Source organism: Solea solea, chromosome 7, assembly GCF_958295425.1.
Source record: "Solea solea chromosome 7, fSolSol10.1, whole genome shotgun sequence".
In the NCBI taxonomy this organism is placed as follows: Eukaryota; Metazoa; Chordata; class Actinopteri; order Pleuronectiformes; family Soleidae; genus Solea; species Solea solea.
In genome coordinates this window covers 2,796,401-2,815,129 of record NC_081140.1, presented here as the reverse complement: position 1 = coordinate 2,815,129, position 18,729 = coordinate 2,796,401, and the positions used below count along the sequence as shown (strand labels likewise).

The 18,729-nt window shown below is 40.7% G+C and overlaps 1 protein-coding gene and 2 long non-coding RNA genes across 10 annotated transcripts; all 3 read left to right on the top strand.

The window, feature by feature from the left end:
- The first annotated feature begins 1,160 nt into the window (after positions 1-1,160).
- Positions 1,161-2,013, top strand: LOC131463053 (uncharacterized). Its single transcript, XR_009240937.1, has 3 exons — positions 1,161-1,470; positions 1,556-1,681; positions 1,765-2,013. It is a non-coding gene; the product is annotated as an uncharacterized LOC131463053 (long non-coding RNA).
- Positions 2,014-2,729: 716 nt separating this feature from the next.
- LOC131463043 (N-lysine methyltransferase KMT5A-A-like) lies at positions 2,730-10,126 on the top strand. 8 transcript variants are annotated; one of them, XM_058634699.1, is made up of 11 exons: positions 2,730-2,795; positions 3,227-3,343; positions 3,837-3,966; positions 4,598-4,805; positions 4,886-4,948; positions 5,594-5,656; positions 6,209-6,251; positions 6,339-6,446; positions 7,054-8,030; positions 8,184-8,273; positions 8,759-10,126. In XM_058634699.1, exons 9-10 carry the CDS (start codon positions 7,126-7,128, stop codon positions 8,197-8,199), a joined length of 921 nt encoding a protein of 306 aa, XP_058490682.1. In that variant the 5' UTR covers positions 2,730-2,795; positions 3,227-3,343; positions 3,837-3,966; positions 4,598-4,805; positions 4,886-4,948; positions 5,594-5,656; positions 6,209-6,251; positions 6,339-6,446; positions 7,054-7,125; the 3' UTR covers positions 8,200-8,273; positions 8,759-10,126. The 8 variants fall into 6 exon arrangements, with proteins under 8 accessions (XP_058490682.1, XP_058490684.1, XP_058490681.1 ...); XM_058634698.1 differs by lacking the exon at positions 2,730-2,795 and having other exon boundaries at positions 2,884-3,343; XM_058634702.1 differs by lacking the exons at positions 2,730-2,795; positions 6,209-6,251; positions 6,339-6,446; positions 7,054-8,030 and having other exon boundaries at positions 2,895-3,343.
- A 4,330-nt stretch (positions 10,127-14,456) lies between these two features.
- On the top strand, positions 14,457-16,996 carry LOC131463055 (uncharacterized). The gene is made up of 2 exons (XR_009240938.1): positions 14,457-15,076; positions 16,407-16,996. It is a non-coding gene; the product is annotated as an uncharacterized LOC131463055 (long non-coding RNA).
- The last annotated feature ends 1,733 nt before the right edge of the window (positions 16,997-18,729 follow it).

Genomic DNA, 18,729 nt, shown 5'->3' with positions numbered 1-18,729 from the left:
CTCATGAAGTGGCGCTGTTTGACCGACAGCATTTCATCAGAGCTCAGACATTAAATGACAGTATTAACTCTAATTGCCGTATAATTCATTTTTTCTAATGGTTAACACTTTCTTTTTTTCTTTTTTTTAATCTCTCTCTCCCGGTCAGTTACATACACACACAGACATCTCATCTGTCTGCTCGCTGACACATCCTTTTGTTCTTGCAAACAGTTAAACCTCAGTGTGTCTTATTCTATAGTATTTACAAGGTAACAGCTTGTTTCTGAATTACCAAAGCATTTAATGTCTTCTTCTTCTTCGTCTTCTTCTTCTTCTTTCTTCTCTGTACCACAGATGTACATCCACGCTCAGGTGGAGCAGGAGGAGGGACCAGCTGGCCAAGGCAGAATGCCCACTTCCTCCACACCACAGTTTCACTCTTTCACAGGTTCCACTGCCTGACCAGGTCTGTGCACGACACATTGGATCATTGTTTTATTCTTAACAATACTGTCAGTTTTATGTTGTGAACTTAGGGACTGTATAGAAGAAACCAGGTCACACATGGTTTACAGCCGGTTTGCAATTACAATTTTAAGAAGCCGTCGGTGAACAAGTGGATTTCTCACAATTTAAGACATATGTTCAAGGATTGGAGGTAGATGAACCACTGTGGTGACCCGTAAGGGAGAACCCTGAAAGTAGACGTAGTAGATGTAGTGAAAAGAAGGCATTGTAGTTTGGTAAACGTTTATCAAAATATACCAGACAAATGTAGTTTCACTCTTCATACAACAGCAACAACTGTGTCAGATCAGTTGAGCCTTCAAACATCTCTTTAGTTGCCCTGGATTTGACTACACTACAGGACTGGCAGTGAGGCTGGGACTGGGTGCCATCGTAGAAGTGGCAAAACAGTCACTGGGAGGCAAACAAAAAGGAGGTAAGCATACAGCGTTCTCTTCTCACATTTCCTTTACTTGCATCCAGTCAAACATGGACAGCTGGTCAACCCCAGAGTCACTTCTAATGTGTCAGCACCTTCCATTTGACAAACCTTTTGAGCAGGAGAGACTGTCATAGCCTCAGCAGCAGTATATGACGCACGTGACAACACTGGTGTTGTGTCAGAATAAGAACCTTACGGCAGCACAGAAATATGCTCCGCTCATGGGGGAAGTACTGAACAAATATTTGAAATGAACTGATTCTAATGATTCAGTTACACTGAAAGCAACTGCTTTACAAGTCACTAGTCACTCGTGTGTGTGTGTTCTGTGTGTGTGTGCATGCGTGAAACAAAGTCACGGCAGTTTCATGCAGCCGTATATTGATGACTCTGCCCACGTTGAGTAGGTACTATTTTTGTAGTGGAAAGTGAATTATGTTTTTATCACTTCAGATAACTCCTTCATCAACCCCGAGCTGCAGAGGATCTTTGAGTGGGTCCGACAGAGCGCAGACTTCATGCCCACTTGGCAGATAAATGTAAGTGGAGTGCGATGATGTTGCACGTCATCTTTTTACGAAGCATTGGCCTTGAGGGAGTTCTCATGTCTGTATGTGTATGTAGAACGTTTTAGAGGAAGATCTGGGCCCTGGATGCAGAGAAAAACTGTCCTCTTTTGAAGACAAACCATTTGCTGCTGCTTCCATTGGCCAGGTGCATCATGGTCCTGAAATAGCCATGAAGATTCAGGTAGGAGGCTACACAAACACACTCCATACTCCAGTCTTTGTCTGCCTGTACTGATTTGTTTTTTATTCTCATATGATTCCTAGTATCCTGGAGTAGCAGAGAGTATCCAGTGACAAATAATCTCATGTCTGTGCTGAAAATGAGTGTGGTCGTGCCTGAAGGTAACACATACATCACTGTTTGTTGTACTCCTGATTATGCATGATATTTTACTTACTATTTTTCATTATCTTAATTCTAGTGCTGTCAGTTAAACGCGTTAACGGTGTTAACACAAACCCATTTTAACGGCGTCAATTTTTTTAGCGCGAGACTAGCGTTCTTTTTGGCCGAGCAAACTACAACACCATCTCGCTAGACCGGAAACACAACAACAGGCACGCTGCACACACTTGTTTGGGCTTGCAAGCCGGCCAGAGAGTAGTAAGCTAACGTCCCGTTTTCAAGCTGGCAGACCCCTGAACCGTAGTAAGGAGACCTCCGTAGACAGCTCCTTCAGCTCGGGACTCTGTCTGCATTGAAGAACGGCTCTTTATTCAAACACTGCAGGCTGATCCACAGCCTCTCTTATTATTGCGCAGCTCTCACAATAAGAGGAATAAGTCCAAATATGCAGAGTGACAGAGATATTGTCTCAATAAAAAAAAAACATTAGCACAAAGGAAGCCAATCCACTTTTCTACGTTGATAAAAGCATTAAAATGAGACAAAATAATGGGACAAAAATAAATAAAGGTGTGTGTGTACCAGCATTACGAGACCAATTGGTTTAAGGGACCAATTTTGATGTCCTTGTAATTCCAGAAATATAAATTGATAGTATTATTGATTAATAATACTTAAAAGCAATATTAATACATAAGTGGTATTATGAATAAATATCAATATCTGACGATTATAAACATCCCTTTTCAAACAGTGGTCTTATAAACAATGATGTGTATTCGTGTGTGTCGACCAGTGGCCTCTAGAGGAGAGATTTGTTACTGCATGGTTATACACAAGGCGCCAAATTACACACAAGTTAGCGCCATATTATACACAACTTCGCCCCATATACGTCATTCTGGAAGCTACAAGCCAGAATAACGTGAAGGCTACTACCGTTCGACAGGTAAGTGCTTTTCGTATGTAAGTTTGTATATATGAACATAAATAATTATGAATATATATATGTGTATGTATATAAACGCATTGACATTGTTATTGGCGGACTTCAGAGACATTACATTTATTGAATTTTGTGTAAGAGCTGGGTGTTCTGGTGACAGAGCCTCGCTGCATTACACCGGACCTACGTTACCAACGTTCGCGAGGTAACGTTAGCATCGTAGCGCCAGGCTCCGGTGCTAACCGGTTAGCCTTGGGTTCGCTCCCGGTGCTAAGCTGCAGCTTGCTTTGGGTGACGCTTTGCGTACTGCTGCATCGGCAGATAAGACAACCGCCCGGGAGCTTTGATATTTTTGGCTTGCGTGGAAGTAAATTATTTGTGAATATTAATACTGCATATCTATGGACACTGATAACATGGCATTTACTTCGTAGACATGCTAAGAGGAAGGAGAACAAGGGGATTTAAACCACTTCAGGACGCTGAACAGCACATCAGACGAAAGGAGGACAAGGACGTTCTAACATGGAGATTTATTAATGAGACTAAAGGTAGGATTTTTCAGACTTTTCCCAATTAAGTTTTAATATTTTAAAGTGCGCAAATGTATACGGAATACCACAATCCAGACTTTACTATTGCTGATAACAATAGTAATGTAACCACACATTAATAACCAGTGTTACCAACTTGCTGACTTGTGACTAATGATATGTAAATATATATATATCTATATGATTTAAAATCAAAATAACCAGCAGTGTATCATACAATAGTGCTTACTAGTCTTGTTTTAATTGTAAAATAGCACTTATTTGTGTCGTAGCTGAGCATTGCTTCCACATATACATTTGCTTGACCCCGATTAATGTAAGCACAGGACCACACACATCATATTCGGCCAGGGACTCCCCCTACCTGTCCATATGTCTGTGCACCATCTCATTCATCCTGGTCCAAGATATGCAAATGTGGTGATTCAACCATGTTCGAAGTGTTTGGTGTAGTGGTGTTTCGATCAATCAGATTTTTTTTGTTTAACAGGTCGGGGTGTGTTTGCCAAAGGGCAAATCGAAAAGGGTTCGTTTATTGTGGAATACAGAGGGACCCTGACGAGGAAAAACCATTCAAATGAATACATTTACACCTTCAAACATCAAGGAAGTTATTATTGGTAAGTCACCTGTACCATATATTTCAATCCTGTTTGCAAGTTGTGATAGCCCTTGCTTATGTCCATAATAGCTCTATGCTTTTGCTCAAACTGTGTCTACACTCAACACAACACATACTCACATTCAGGCTGCTTCTCCCTGCATCTGAAATGTGTGCATTCTGATTTTTCTTTGATTGTTTTTTTTTTTGTGCAGCAATCCTGTCAAAATCCCCCAATGAGCTATTAAACAAAGTATTTGTTCATTCACTGGCTTTTTAATATGTAATATCAACCCCCAATGGAATGCCATTTTAACATATATGTGACACTGTTGCCTTGCCATGGTGTTCTGTGTCTTTTTTGCGCACATCTGCAGTGTCTGACATTACAAAATATACGGCTGAGAGAGAGGATACATGATTGAGTGTAACATAACTATATCCGGTAGAGTTGCAACTAACAATTATATTCTTAATTAATTGTTTCTTAAAAACACTCAAACTGATTATCAAATTATTTGATGATTAACTTGATAATCAAATTGTTTTGGTCCTAATTTATGTTGATAGGAAAATTAATAGTTATTAATAATCTGACAGAACATCATTTTCAATATTTTTAATTGGTGACTGTTTTATTACCCCTGTAGCATTGATGCTTGCATTGAGGATGGCTCCCTTGGCAGACTAGTCAACGATGACCCAAATCCAAATGCCAAAATGAAAAAAATTGATGTGGATGGCGTTCCACACCTCTGTTTGTTTGCAATAATGGCCATCAAAGCAGGCGAAGAAATCACTTACGACTATGGAGGGCATAATTTGCCATGGCGTGGACATGAACATGAAAAGCCAGTGGTACAATTTTCTTTCATCTAATTCAGTATTTTGTTTAAATGAATAAAGTTGATTGCAAAGAATTTCAATATTCTCCGCAGACCCTCGTGGTTCGAGCTCCTGACCCCGCCCAGATCATCGCTGCATGTGATCTTCCTGTAGAGGTTTGTGATACTCCAACTTCTTTACATAATGTCAATTCACAACAATGAGTCATGGAGTGATATATAGCTATGCTAATACAGCTTTATATAAGCATATGGGGGGGAGTAGCAGTAACATGCAGGGTGCTCTGTGATGACATATCCAGTCGCTGCAGACACTTACAAACTGAGCTTCACATGTATGGTTTGTCTTGGTGATGTGACCTGTGATTCTTCCTGCTACTGTAAATAACTGTGTCTGCAGTCATGGTTTAAGGGGTCTTTGTGCATGAAGACCGAGTATGTCTTCTCTGTTACAAGGATGACTAATGACCATCATATTTTGTGTGTGTGTGTTCATGGTATAAGAGGTCATGCACTGGTATGCGAGACCCTTTCTGTCAACTGTACGTGACAAACAGAAAAGCTGTTTGACCGTTGCTGGTATTTGTGTGTCTGTGTTCATGGGTGTAAGAGGACATCGACTGGTAGACAGTGATACACTGATTTTAAGTAAATTACTGTTTCTCTCACAAGGACTTGGCATGATTTCACATATATAACCATGTCACATGTAGGTAATATAGAAATATATTTCTGAATCAGATGTTAGACTCTCAGGTGACTGTTTTTGTCTTTTTTCACCCTGTACTTCTGTCTCCACAGACACTCACAGCTACAGTCAATGCTCTTGAAGAGCTTCCTTCTCCCACTGACCACCCAGAAGAGGTTTGTCACACACTCATTGCCAGAACTTAGTATGTATTTGTTACCAAAATCTTGGTATTATTTTCTTACCATGTTTTTATTTGGAGGATGGAGGAAGTTGTTGAATGAGATCATTGAACATTACTGTGTATCTGAGGTCATGGTTTAAGAGGTCATGAACTGAAAAAGTCATGAACTGACATTTAGGACTGAATTTTCTTTTTAGTTGTATAGTATTTCTGACTGGGTCACATATTTGTTATTGTAGAGGTATGTTCCTGTGTCGCATAGGTGATGGACACGTGTTTGAGCAAACTGTAGCGTATCCCATAAGAACTTGGGATCACTTGAGCTATTAAGTGTTAGACATTCTGGACATACTGTACATTACTGCTAGAATGCTAACTTTTCTGTTTATGCTTACTTTGAGATTTGCAGTCCAGCCTAATTTTTACTTTTCCTTCATAAATTATAGATTATACCAGTAAAATGTTGTTGTTTTTCCAGTTTCCACTTAGTTGTGGCTGTATTAAATTCATTCTTAACTGACTCAAATTACCACTTTTTCTGCAGGGGACTATTGTTGATGGTAATTTGCCTGCCAAGAGGCCAAGAGGTATATTTAAATTGCATTTACTGTCCAAATCTTTAAGAGCACAATCACATTTAATTTGATTTATTACTTTTTCACATTAATTTTCAGAACGCAAGACACACAAGTTTGTGCAAGAAGAGATCTCCTCATTGGAAAAGTGCTCAGTTTGCTATGGGCCTTTTGTGCCCCTTAAGTGGACGGGTCTAAGATGTAGAGGTTGGTTGAAATATTTTGTATATATTTTGCTATACCAATCAAAACATTTAGCAATACATCACAGTATTTGTGTACATTTGGCTATTTAGACAGTTGTAGCCTGATTTGGTAACTTCTCTTTATTTACAGCAGTTACAGAGTTAGTGTATCTTTTGTCATTCAGTTTTCTTTTTCACAAATGTGTTTTGGTTAATGTGAGCCCAAATATTTAAGAATGCTGTATTGTATGGCGTGCACGCTGTTTTGGGACAAGGGTCAAACGACAAAAGATATCTGTAAGTTTTGTGTGATAATAACGCTTAACTGACAAGCCTAGAGCATTCATGATAATCCCATAAGTTATTTTTACTTAATATCATACATATAGCAGCTTGATATCAAAGCTGAAATTGTCTGGTATTTGGGTACAGCTGACTGATCCCAGCTCAGCAGTACACTACACCCATATTACACCCTGCTCAATTGGGTTCCAATGTTCTCTTCCAGAAAATGAATATGTTGACTACCTAACTCAGAATTAATGGTTGATGTCATGAAAATGGCTTCTTGAATTCTCTTTTCGGTCTCTTGTGTGTTCATGTTTATGTACCTTTTGTATTTTAATCAGAATGAATCTGAATCCAGTGAAGAGGAATGTTCGGGTGATGATTGTGATCCAGAATATGTTCCTGACTCTGAAATGGATACAGGAGATGATGAACCACCAATTAGCCTTGCAAGTTCTAAGTTGCCGGTTGCTGAAGAGTCTCAATTGGATACCTCGTTGGAGTTAGATGTTGGAGCCAACACTCATGTTGAAGAATCACCTGACAAAACTTCAAACGACATACAATGTACCACTTTAAGAAAAGGGCAAAACCTCTGCTTTGTTTGCAAAAAGGCTCATCACAAGATAGCTCGGCGTTTCAAAATCCATGTCAAGGAGAATGCTGACATAGCAAAGGCTGTTAGTCTCCCTGTTGGCTCTGTAAGTAGGAAGCAGTTACTAGAGAATCTCCAGAACAGAGGAAACTTCATGCATAACATTAACGTCCTGAACAGTGGAAGTGGTTCTCTTAAAGTGAAACGTAAAGCTCGGAATGAACATAAAAAATATGAATACTGTATACATTGCAAAGGAATGTTTGTGAGAACAGAGCTATGGCGACACATGAGAAGGTGCTCCTCTAAGCCAGAAGACCGGGAAGTGGAAGGGAGAAAAAGAGTGCTTTGCGTGGCAACATTCATCAAGTCGGTGTCTTCAGGAACTGTTGGGAATGGGTTGTTGAAGATGTTAAGTCGTATGCATGATGATGATATTGCAAGTGTAATTCGCAATGACTTTTGCCTTCTTCGCTTTGCGGAGTCCCTTTACAGCAAACATGGACATGACCCTTCAAAACATGACTACATCCGCCAGAAAATTTGTCAGCTTGGAAGATTCCTACAGACAATGCGCAACAATTGTCCAGCCTTAACCTTAGAAGAAGCTCTAAAACCAGAAAACTTCTTGAATGTCATAGAGGCAGTAAAAGAGACCGCAGGATTCAGCATGGATGAAAACAGTTATAGAACTCTTGCCCTGAAAATTGGACATTCACTCAAGTGAGTGAGCTTGTTCATTGATGATTTGATGTTTTGAAAAGTTTTTTTTTTCATCATTCTGGCATTTAATAGAAAAAGTAACCAATTGATTAATTGAGAAAATATTTTATATTTTAATAATTAAAAAAGAAAAATGTTCTTAATTCTGTACAGATGTCACAGAGGATGAGGATGAGAGTGAGGATGAGGAAACTATTGCGGCTGGTGAATCATCATGCAGCGATGTTCCTGATGAAATAAATGGTATGTATTTTGAATAAAGTCACGAGAATGACGAGAACTCTACAGCGCCTTATAGAGTATGTGGATATATAATGGAGGGATATGCACCATCTCTTAGATATTTGCTGATAGACTGTTATTCAGGATATTCCTTTTCATTTGTCTCCTTGTGTCTTTAATACATTCAAGAAACCAAGAGTGAATGGTAGGGTCAAGTTGGGTTTAATGTGCAATTGTATGTATTATAGGGCTGAGACATATGAATCAAAGGTTACATCTCCATATATTTTATCTGAACGGTAATGTATTTTTATTTGGTTGATAAAAAGAATTAACAAACAAAAGTTACCCTACTAATTTACATTAGTAAGTGACCCAAAATAGTAGTCCAAGTACAGTTTGCAATAGTAAGTTATTTGAATGCACTTATGTACGCATGTATGTATGTACGTACGTACGTACAATATTGTAGCCAATCAAACTAACAATCTTTTCTTTTTTTTCAGTGGTAAGCAGGCGTCACATGGTGAGACGAAAGTGGACAAAAACTGAAGTAAGCGCAGTGATGAGACACTTCAGTGGTCACATTAGCAAAGGCAACTTGGCGTCCAAGAAAGAATGTGAGGTCTGTAAAAAAGCACAACATCCAGCACTGAAGAAAAGAACAATCCAGAATATCAGGGACTGGGTCAGAAACAAGGGCCTCACGTTTAAAAGGCATTAAAGGGGATCATGTTTTTTGTTTCTGTTGTTTGTAAGTTGGTTGTTGGTTGTACAGAATTTTTTCAAATGTGAATTAGTGCTGGTGTTTCTTACTATAAGTTTATATCAAGGTATTTGTTCATAATTTCAAACATTTTTACGCAGGCAACAATGCATGAGTGATCCAGCGAGAGTGTGTGTGTGTGCATGCATGCTCACATTGAGCTAAGAGAGGGAGCAGAGAGTGTGTGTGCTTGCATTAGGCAAGTGGTCGAGTGAGCGAGCGATAACTGTGCGTGCTCGCATTGAGAGAGAGAGAAGAGTGTGTGCATGCTCGCATTGAGTGAGAGAGGACTGTGTGGGTGTGCTCGCAGTGAGTGAGTGAGAGAAAGGAGTGTGCATGCTCGCAGTGAGTGAGTTTGAGAGGACTGTGTGGTTGTGCGTTCTTGCATTGAGTGAGAGAGAGAGGAGTGTGTGTGCATTCTCGCATTGAGTGAGAGAGAGAAGAGTGTGTGGGTGTGCATGCTCGCATTGATTGAGTGTGAGAGAGAGAGGAGTGGGTGTGCATGCTCACATTGAGTGAGTGTGAGAGAGAGAGGAGTGGGTGTGCATGCTCACATTGAGTGAGAGAGTGAGAGAGAGGAGGTGGGTGTGCATGCTCACATTGAGTGAGTGAGAGAGAGAGAGAGTGTGCGTGCTTGCATTGAGTGAGAGAGTGAGAGAGGAGTGTGCGTGCTTGCATTGAGTGAGAGAGGAGTGTCTGTGGGTGTGCGTGCTCGCATTGAGTGAGTGAGAGAGAGAGAGTGCGTGCTCGCATTGAGAGAGAGGAGTGTGGGTGTGCGTGCTCGCATTGAGTGAGTGTGAGAGAGAGAGGAGTGGGTGTGCATGCTCACATTGAGTGAGTGAGAGAGAGAGAGAGTGTGCGTGCTCGCATTGAGAGAGAGGAGTGTGGGTGTGCGTTCTCACATTAGTGAGAGAGGAGTGTGTGCGTGCTCGCATTGCACAAGTGGTCGAGTGAGAAAGAGAGCAGTGTACTAGTTTTTGATATAATCAGTTAAACTGTCCAGCACTTTGTCACTTGCACAGAAGTTGCTCAGATTATGCAAATTTGAATGTTATGTCAGTTGCATGAATTGATAAATAATTATCAATAAACATTTTCATGTTTTTCACATTTTTAATGCAGTATATTTTGTTCATATTCCATGTTTTTGAAGGGTAATGTGTGGCATACTACAGACATAATCACAAAATGGTTTTACATAGGAAAAGAAATTAAGGTTCTGTCTCCACCTAGTGGTAAGTTTTAAATAACATTGTTTGTATAAGCCTTGTAATATTTGTCAGTCCTTAGACCCCCAAGAGGCTAGATCTGTGTGTTTGTAAGTAAACTGACCTCCTAAACCTCAGTCCTCATAGACCACCAAGAGGCTAGATCTGTGTGTTGTAAGGAAACAGACCTCCTAAACCTCAGTCCTCATAGACCACCAAGAGGCTAGATCTGTGTGTTGTAAGTAAACAGACCTCCTAAACCTCAGTCCTCATAGACCACCAAGAGGCTAGATCTGTGTGTTGTAAGTAAACAGACCTCCTAAACCTCACTCCTCATAGACCACCAAGAGGCTAGATCTGTGTGTTGTAAGTAAACAGACCTCCTAAACCTCAGTCCTCATAGACCACCAAGAGGCTAGATCTGTGTGTTGTAAGTAAACAGACCTCCAAAACCTCAGTCCTCATAGACCACCAAGAGGCTAGATCTGTGTGTTGTAAACAAACTGACCTCATAAACCCAGGTGGTCACATAAACCATAATCTGTGATTGACCCCATAAATCGGTCATATGTCACATATTGAGTTTATACATGTTCTGAAAGTGAAATAATTTTTAAAATTTTAGATTAGATTAGTTTTCTGGGGCTCAAATAAAAATTTGACATGTCTTTCAAGCTGATAGGATGAAGTAACATTTTTGAAAATATTACATTACATGTCATTTAGCAGACGCTTTTATCCAAAGCGACTTACAATAAGTGCATTTAAACATTTGGGTACAAATAAGAGCTAGAAGTAAGTAAGAGCTTCAAGTAAGCCAAACTGTGAAGTGCTAGTCGTATACTTTTTTTTTTTTTTTTTTTGTCGTCGTCATCATCGTCTTAGTCGAGGTAGAGTCGGAAGAAATGTGTTTTTAGTCGGCGGCGGAAGATGTGGAGGCTTTCCGCTGTCCGGATGTCGATGGAGAGCTCGTTCCAACATTTGGGAGCGAGGACAGTGAACAGTCTCGAGTTCTGTGAATGCCTCTGCGATCCTCTCAGTGAGGGGGCAGCGAGCCGGTTTGCCGATGCAGAGCGAAGTGGGCGGGCTGGGGTGTAGGTTTTGATCATGTCCTGGATGTAGGCTGGACCGGATCCGTTTGTAGCATGGAACGCAAGCACTAGAGTCTTGAAGCGGATGCGAGCAGCTACAGGAAGCCAGTGAAGGGAGCGGAGGAGAGGTGTAGTGTGGGAGAATTTTGGTAAGTTGAAGACCAGTCGAGCTGCTGCATTCTGGATGAGTTGCAGGGGTCGTATGGCACATGCAGGGAGACCAGCCAGGAGGGAGTTCCAGTAATCCAAGCGTGAGATGACAAGAGCCTGGACCAGAACCTGTGCCGCCTTCTGGGTTAGAAGAGGCCGTATCCTTCTGATGTTGTACAACATGTATCTGCAAGATCGAGCTGTTGCAGCAATGTTGGCAGTGAGGGAGAGATGGTCATCAAGTGTCACACCCAGGTTCCTTGCGGTATGAGACGGAGTTACCACAGAGTTGTCGAGGGTGATGGTTAGGTCTGTGGTGGGAGAGCCCTTTCCTGGGAGAAAAAGAAACTCAGTCTTGTCGAGATTGAGTTTCAGGTGATGGTCAGACATCCACTGAGAGATGTCGGTCAGACAAGCGGAAATCCGTTCTGCTACATGTGTGTCGGACCGGGGAAAAGAGAGAATGAGTTGGGTGTCGTCGGCGTAGCTGTGATAGGAAAAACCATGAGAGAGAATAACAGAACCAAGAGAGTTGGTGTATAGAGAGAAGAGGAGAGGGCCCAAGACAGAACCCTGAGGGACCCCAGTAGCTAGAGGACAGGGTTCCGACACAGATCCTCTCCAGGTTACTCTGTATGTTCGGTTTTGAAGATAGGATGAGAGTAGGGTAAGTGCAGATCCTGAGACACCTAGTTCTTGAAGGGAGGAAATAAGGATCTGGTGGTTAACTGTGTCAAACGCTGCAGAAAGGTCCAGGAGAGAGAGGCAGCCATGGCAGTGTGGAGTTGCTCAGTGACAGCAAGAAGTGCAGTTTCGGTCGAGTGACCTGTTTTAAAACCAGACTGAAGAGGATCAAGAAGGTTGTTTCGGTGAAGGTAGGAGGAGAGTTGATTAAAGATAGCACGCTCCAGAGTTTTGGAGAGAAAAAGAAGAAGAGAGACAGGTCTGTAGTTATTTACTTCAGACGGGTCAAGGGTGGGTTTTTTAAGGAGGGGGGTCACTCTGGCCTCTTTAAGAGAGTCCGGAAAGCAACCAGATGATAGAGATGTGTTAATGAGGTGGGTGAGGAAAGGAAGAAGATCAGAAGCAATTGACTGAAGAAGGTGAGAGGGGATAGGGTCAAGGGGCCAGGAGGTGGGGTGGGCAGAGGTTATTAGGGTAAGAACTTGATCATGAGATAGAGGGGTGAAAGAGGATAGAGAAGGAGCTGAATTTGTGGTTGATAGAGAGGTGAGATCAGGAGGTGGGGTTGAGAAAGAAGAGCGAATGTCATCTACTTTTTTTGTGAAGTAGTTGACAAAGTGAATTGGTAGAAGGGAGGAGGGAGGAGGGGGGGTGGGGGGGTCAAGGAGGTTAGAGAAGATCGAGAAAAGTTTTTTGGGGTTAGAGAAAGAGGATTGAATTTTAGTCTGATAGAAAGATTGTTTGGCTGCAGAGATAGAGGCAGTGAAGGTGGAGAGAAGAGAGTGATAGGAAAGCAGGTCGTCAGGGTGTTTTGATTTCCTCCATTTCCTTTCTGCTGCCCGTATCGTGGCTCTCTCAGCACGCAATGAGTCCGACAACCACGGGGCTGGGGAGGACTTACAAACCCGCCGTGAAGTAAGAGGACAGAGAGAGTCAAGAGAGGAGGACAGAGTAGAGAGGAATGTGTCTGTGGCAGAGTTGGGATGCATGAGGGAGAAGGAGTCAGCTGAAGGAAGTGCTGATAGAACAGTTGAGGAGAGAGAGGAGGGAGAGAGAGCGAATATTACGATGGACAAGTGCAGTATCTGATGAGATCATCAGATTGGGAGAGTGGGAGAGAGTAGGAAATGAAGAAATGATCAGAGACATGAAGTGGAGTTACGGTCAGAGGTGGAGCAGTTTCTGGTGAAGATGAGGTCAAGGTGGTTGCCAGCTTTGGGAGTTGGTGGAGAAGGAGCAAGTGTGTGAGTGTGTGTGTGTGTGTGAATTATATAGAATTCTATATTGTAGAATCAGTCATCATAATCTACAAATATAGATAAACATTAATAACATATGATTATTAATCTTAAATAATCACCAAAACTATACAAATGAAGTTAGACTTAAACATCCTGGGCTAATTATCAGTTTAACTGGCTTTAAAATACTTTACAAGGACTGAAAACACATCATCCCTCTGTAACTTGCCAAAATGCACTACTTATGGTCAATGTCGCCATCTAGCGGACAAAGTAAATAACTGCAGTACTCGAAAAGGCCAGATGGCATTAAACTGCAAGTGAAACAAAGTCTGCATTTCTGGATACATATAGATAACATACCCTCAGTAAAACAGCAAGAAAACAATACTATTGACTTACAGTAACAGTAGTCACTGTCCAACAAGGCGCTATAGTTCCACCATATCTCAGAATCAATGCATCGTTAAGAGGATATGACGTAACAAGTATGGAAAGCATAGTAGGACAAACTATATGCTCACTTATACTCACTTATGCGAAAACTGTGTGTAGAGAAAGGATCCAGTCTGCGTTTGATCCGGAGAAGCCACAGGCTCGTCTGATGAGGTCCAGGTGTCCAGATGATCTGATATGTTTGATGAGATCCTCCTAAATATTTTCATAGATTCCTAATTGATTTATTCTTTGAAGCATTAATATTAATCTGCACTCTCTAATATAATATACTATAATTGCAATGCCTTGACTGTAGTGAGGTAAGTACACTCTGGTCCCAGCCATAACAACAAAATTAGATTATAAAAACAATGCTACAGCATTGTAATAATCATTTATTTTGGTGTTTCGGTTTTTGGCCAACAATTTCGGTGCATCCCTAATTCTGTCGTCACTGACCTATGTAACTTAAAGGAAACCTTAGAGGGTAAACTAGAGTGGCAATCTATATATATATATATATATATATATATATATATATATATATATATATATATACTGTATATATATATATACTGTATATATGATTTTTCAGCGTCAGAAATTAGAATATTTTCTGGTTTCTTTGTTCCATTTAACCTCAATCATTTTGGTTTTGTGGACAAAACGAGAACAATTTGAGGTTAAACATAGATTATGTTTAACGTTCTAAAATACACTTCACCACACACAATTTTTTGAGTGAACATATTAAAGTGAAAAATATGAATGTTAAATAATTGTTAATCACAAGGTCTGACTGGAATGACCGGGAAGGTGCAGGTTACCCCTTTTGGCATCTAAAAGAAATCACTAGGACTGCATGATAATGAGCTAGGGTAAATTATTAATGATAATAATCACCATTCCTGATTATCCAGATCATGGGAAATCACCACATTTATCACTTTTTACCATAGTGCGCAATAAAATTGTACATTTTCCACATTTTTTATTGAAACATGGACACACATTCATTTTGCAACAATATAGAAGAGGATCTACAAATACCAATAGTAATATAATTATTGACATATAAATTCTTAAATTAAAAAATAGTTTAGGATTAGCATTTCCATAGAGTCAAGTGTGTGTGTGTGTGTGTGTGTGTGTTGTGTAGTTGGTGCATGCTGCTTCAGCGTGGGATCGAGAGACTGTTCTTTCCAAATCAAAGGAGCTGAAGTTCCTGACAAGTTTTGAGACAAAGGTAAAATCCTTTATTTTTGATGTGTTTAAGTCTCCTCTATCTTTTTATTTCTGCACCTCAGTGACTCTGTGTTTGATCCTGTTTCGTTTTAGTCCACTTCAGTCCGTTCAGATGGTTCAGCGTTGGTGAATACAGTGATGTAAAACCCCTCACCACACACTTTATACACTTCTCAGACAGACATTACCATTTTCTCACATTTCTTACTAGTTTAAACACTCTCAAGTTCAAGTTCACAACCTTCATAGATTTTAATACACAAAAGTATTATAGAATGAAACCAAAAATCAAAACTTGTTTTCAGGCTCAAACATTTGTTTGAGAAATAAAAATATAAATGTTTTCCTAGCTATTAGAAATAACACATTTCATTTTAATCATCAACCTACGAGGACACATGAGAAATTATTATGTGACTCACGCGTTATTTCACAGTTCCTCTGACGATGCCGCAGCCTCCTCGTCCTCACGCCACTCGGGTGCGTCTTTTTCAGGACGCAGAACACAATGCGTGTTAGTACACTGTAAAAAAAACATGCAAAATTGTACTAAAAGAAAAGGCAGCGAAAGGTGAACCGAGGGACCACTGTAGTTATTTTTTTTACTGAGTGTGTACCAGTGGTGATTGTATTTGCATTTCAATACTAAACGTGCACGACAGCGCCATTTGAACGTGTCACTATTGTTCAGAAACAGCTGTTTATTGCTGTTTGTGGGACACAGAAAACTGCCAGTTGACTGCTGCCCCTTCTGGTAGATTTGTGCCACTGATTTTCTCTGTGGACGTCTGTCTGTGTCTGGAGTGTGATTGACCAAGTGATACAAACCTTCACTTTACTGGCAAAAGAGTTTGTTTAAAGATGAATTATAACAGCATCACAACATATTGCATCTACAAAAATGGAATACCTACACCTATAATGATTTTATGGGCATTACATTGTATTATGAAGATGGTTTTTGCTAATATTCTCAATACAAATTCCCAGAAATGATGAAAAATCAGTCTATAGTGATTTACTTTGTCACTATAGTGAGTTATAGTGATAATTATTATTTTTATTAATCTGAACGTAGTATAATCTACAGGAGGTTAATGAAGTGTGTAGTAATTACACTTTATTATGGTAAAGATATTGAACATTTGCTTTGTCAGTGCTTTGTAGACAGTCCCTGCTCGCTTGTATCACAGCCAGCTGCTCATCTAGGATTAGGGTCCACCCACTAACAATAATGTATGTTTGCCTTGATTTTTCTTTCATATTGTATCACAATCAAGTTATTAATGCACGGCATTTTAACTCTTTCTCCTCCCTCTGCTCAACATCAGGCATTTGAGGACGCCCTCGTTGAGGCAGTGATGATCCTCGGTGAAGCCTTTGCTTCCTCAGAGCCTTTTGACTTCGGCACCCAGAGCACCACCCAACGCATCCAGAGCCTCGTCGTCATGCTCCGCCACAGGCTCACCCCTCCTCCTGAGGAGACTTACTCCCTCCACCGCAAGATGGCCGGCTCTTTCCTCATCTGCTCTAAGCTGAAGGCCTCATACCATGCAAGGACATGTTCCTGGACATGCACAATGCCTACAATCACAGGAAGCTGGCAGCACAGGCCAGAGCATAAACCCTCAGGAACAAGGTTACTACCTCAATAAGCTGAGGGGCCTTCTGTGAAGAGGAACCCAAGGATCGATTCATGAATCCACAGACATTTATGTCAATATGCAACTGACTGTATGACAGAATGCTCTAATGAATGTGACTGGTTTTGATATGAAATGGAAAACCATTATTAAAAACTAAATCATTGTTCTAAACCAGGAGTGCCCAACCAGTCGATCGCGGTATACTGGTAGATCGCGGACTGATCCCAAGTCGACCGCGATGGGTGTTGGAATAAATAAAAAAATGTTGTTTTTTATTATTATTATTATTTTTGGGGGTGTGTGTGTTATGTGGCATTGGCAAAGAAATGGAACCTGGAACGGCATTTTAAAACAGTACACGGGAGGGATTTCCCTACAAAAACGCCTTTACGTGCCACAATAGTCCGGGACTTGAAAGCACAGCTTGCTACACAGCAGTCAATCTTCACCACGAAGACTCAGGGTAAGGCCGCAACTATTGCTTCCTATCGCATCAGTCACGTCCTTGCTAAGCACAAGAAGCCATTCAAAGACGGCAATATGGTGAAGGAAGCCTTTCTTGAGGCAGCGGATAGCCTTTTTGCTGACTTTAAAAATAAAACGGAGATCGTGAAGTACAACTCTCCCGGCAGGCAGAGAAGCAGAGTCAGAGAGAGACAGGCAGAGTAGCAGAGCCAGAGAGAGACAGGCAGAGAAGCAGAGACAGGCAGAGAAGCAAAGACAGAGAGAGACAGGCGGAGTAGCAGAGGCAGAGAGAGAGAGACAGGCAGAGAACCAGAGACAGAGAGACAGGCAGAGAGAGAGAGAGAGACAGGCAGAGAAGCAGAGCCAGAGAGAGACAGGCAGAGAAGCAGAGACAGAGAGAGACAGGCAGAGTAGCAGAGGCAGAGAGAGAGAGACAGAGAAGCAGAGTCAGAGAGAGAGAGAGGGACAGGCAATCCCTGTATATTTTATACTGACTGCACTGATGTTCACACTATAGTTATATAGTAGCATTACATATAGTAAGCATAGTAATTATATAGTAAATATTTAGCTGTTAATTTCGTAATTTGACTTTTGTTCAATAAATTACTTTGTTATTCCTTATATTCCTTAAAGTGATGTATCTCGCATATTTGTCATGCCTTTGGAGTCAGGGTGTGACAGAGGTTAGTTACTGCATGCTGGAAACGATGTGTGTAGATCTTGGGTCAAAAAAGGTTGGGCACCCCTGTTCTAAACCATCACTCATACTGATGTAATAATAAATTAAAAATGGATTCAATTGAAGAGAATGTTCCTTACATCTCTCTGTCACAGTACACACAGTAACAACTATAACCAACTTGACTTTTTTTAAAAGCGAGCTATATTCCCTTTCTGTGTTGCCATGGTTGAAGTGAATGAATCGTTACGTCCTGCTCATATGTGTCAGTGAGAAAAGAATGGGATTTCCTGTCATTGAGGACAGATAATAGGCCCTGTAGTGCCAGTACAACACTGCCAAGTGCTGTCCTTTGTCAGTCGTGGTTTGTCTGCTTCCCGATGACATGAGCAGATTATCAGAGGAATTAGTGAAAGCATTCTAATGATAATAACTGATAATGGTTTTACATTGTGACACTCCATAACTGACACCATCATTTATTACTTTGTAGGTTTGAAAACTTGGTTTTTTTACACTTTGTAACAAAAGACGGCATGCTTTTATTAAACAATATAAAATGGAGAAAATATTCATGTGCCTCACCAAGTGTTGTTAAATGGCAAGTGTCAAGGATTCTTTCTACTGCATATAGACCTCAATCGCTCCTCATATTGACCAACAGACCAATAAACACCATGGAACGGATTATGCTTTCTGTCCCATTATTTTTTCTCATTTGACTCCTCTTACCAGTTCAATTCAATTCAATTTTATTTGTATAGCGCCAAATCATAACATACATTATCTCAAGTCACTGTACATAGACAACATCAAGGAGAGCAGAGAAAACCAACAGTTCACACTGAGCAAACACTAGGC

Bases quoted from the DNA above. Each gene is read 5' to 3' on its own strand.
- LOC131463043 (XM_058634696.1), top strand. From the start codon at position 7,024: ATGTTTATGTACCTTTTGTATTTTAATCAGAATGAATCTGAATCCAGT.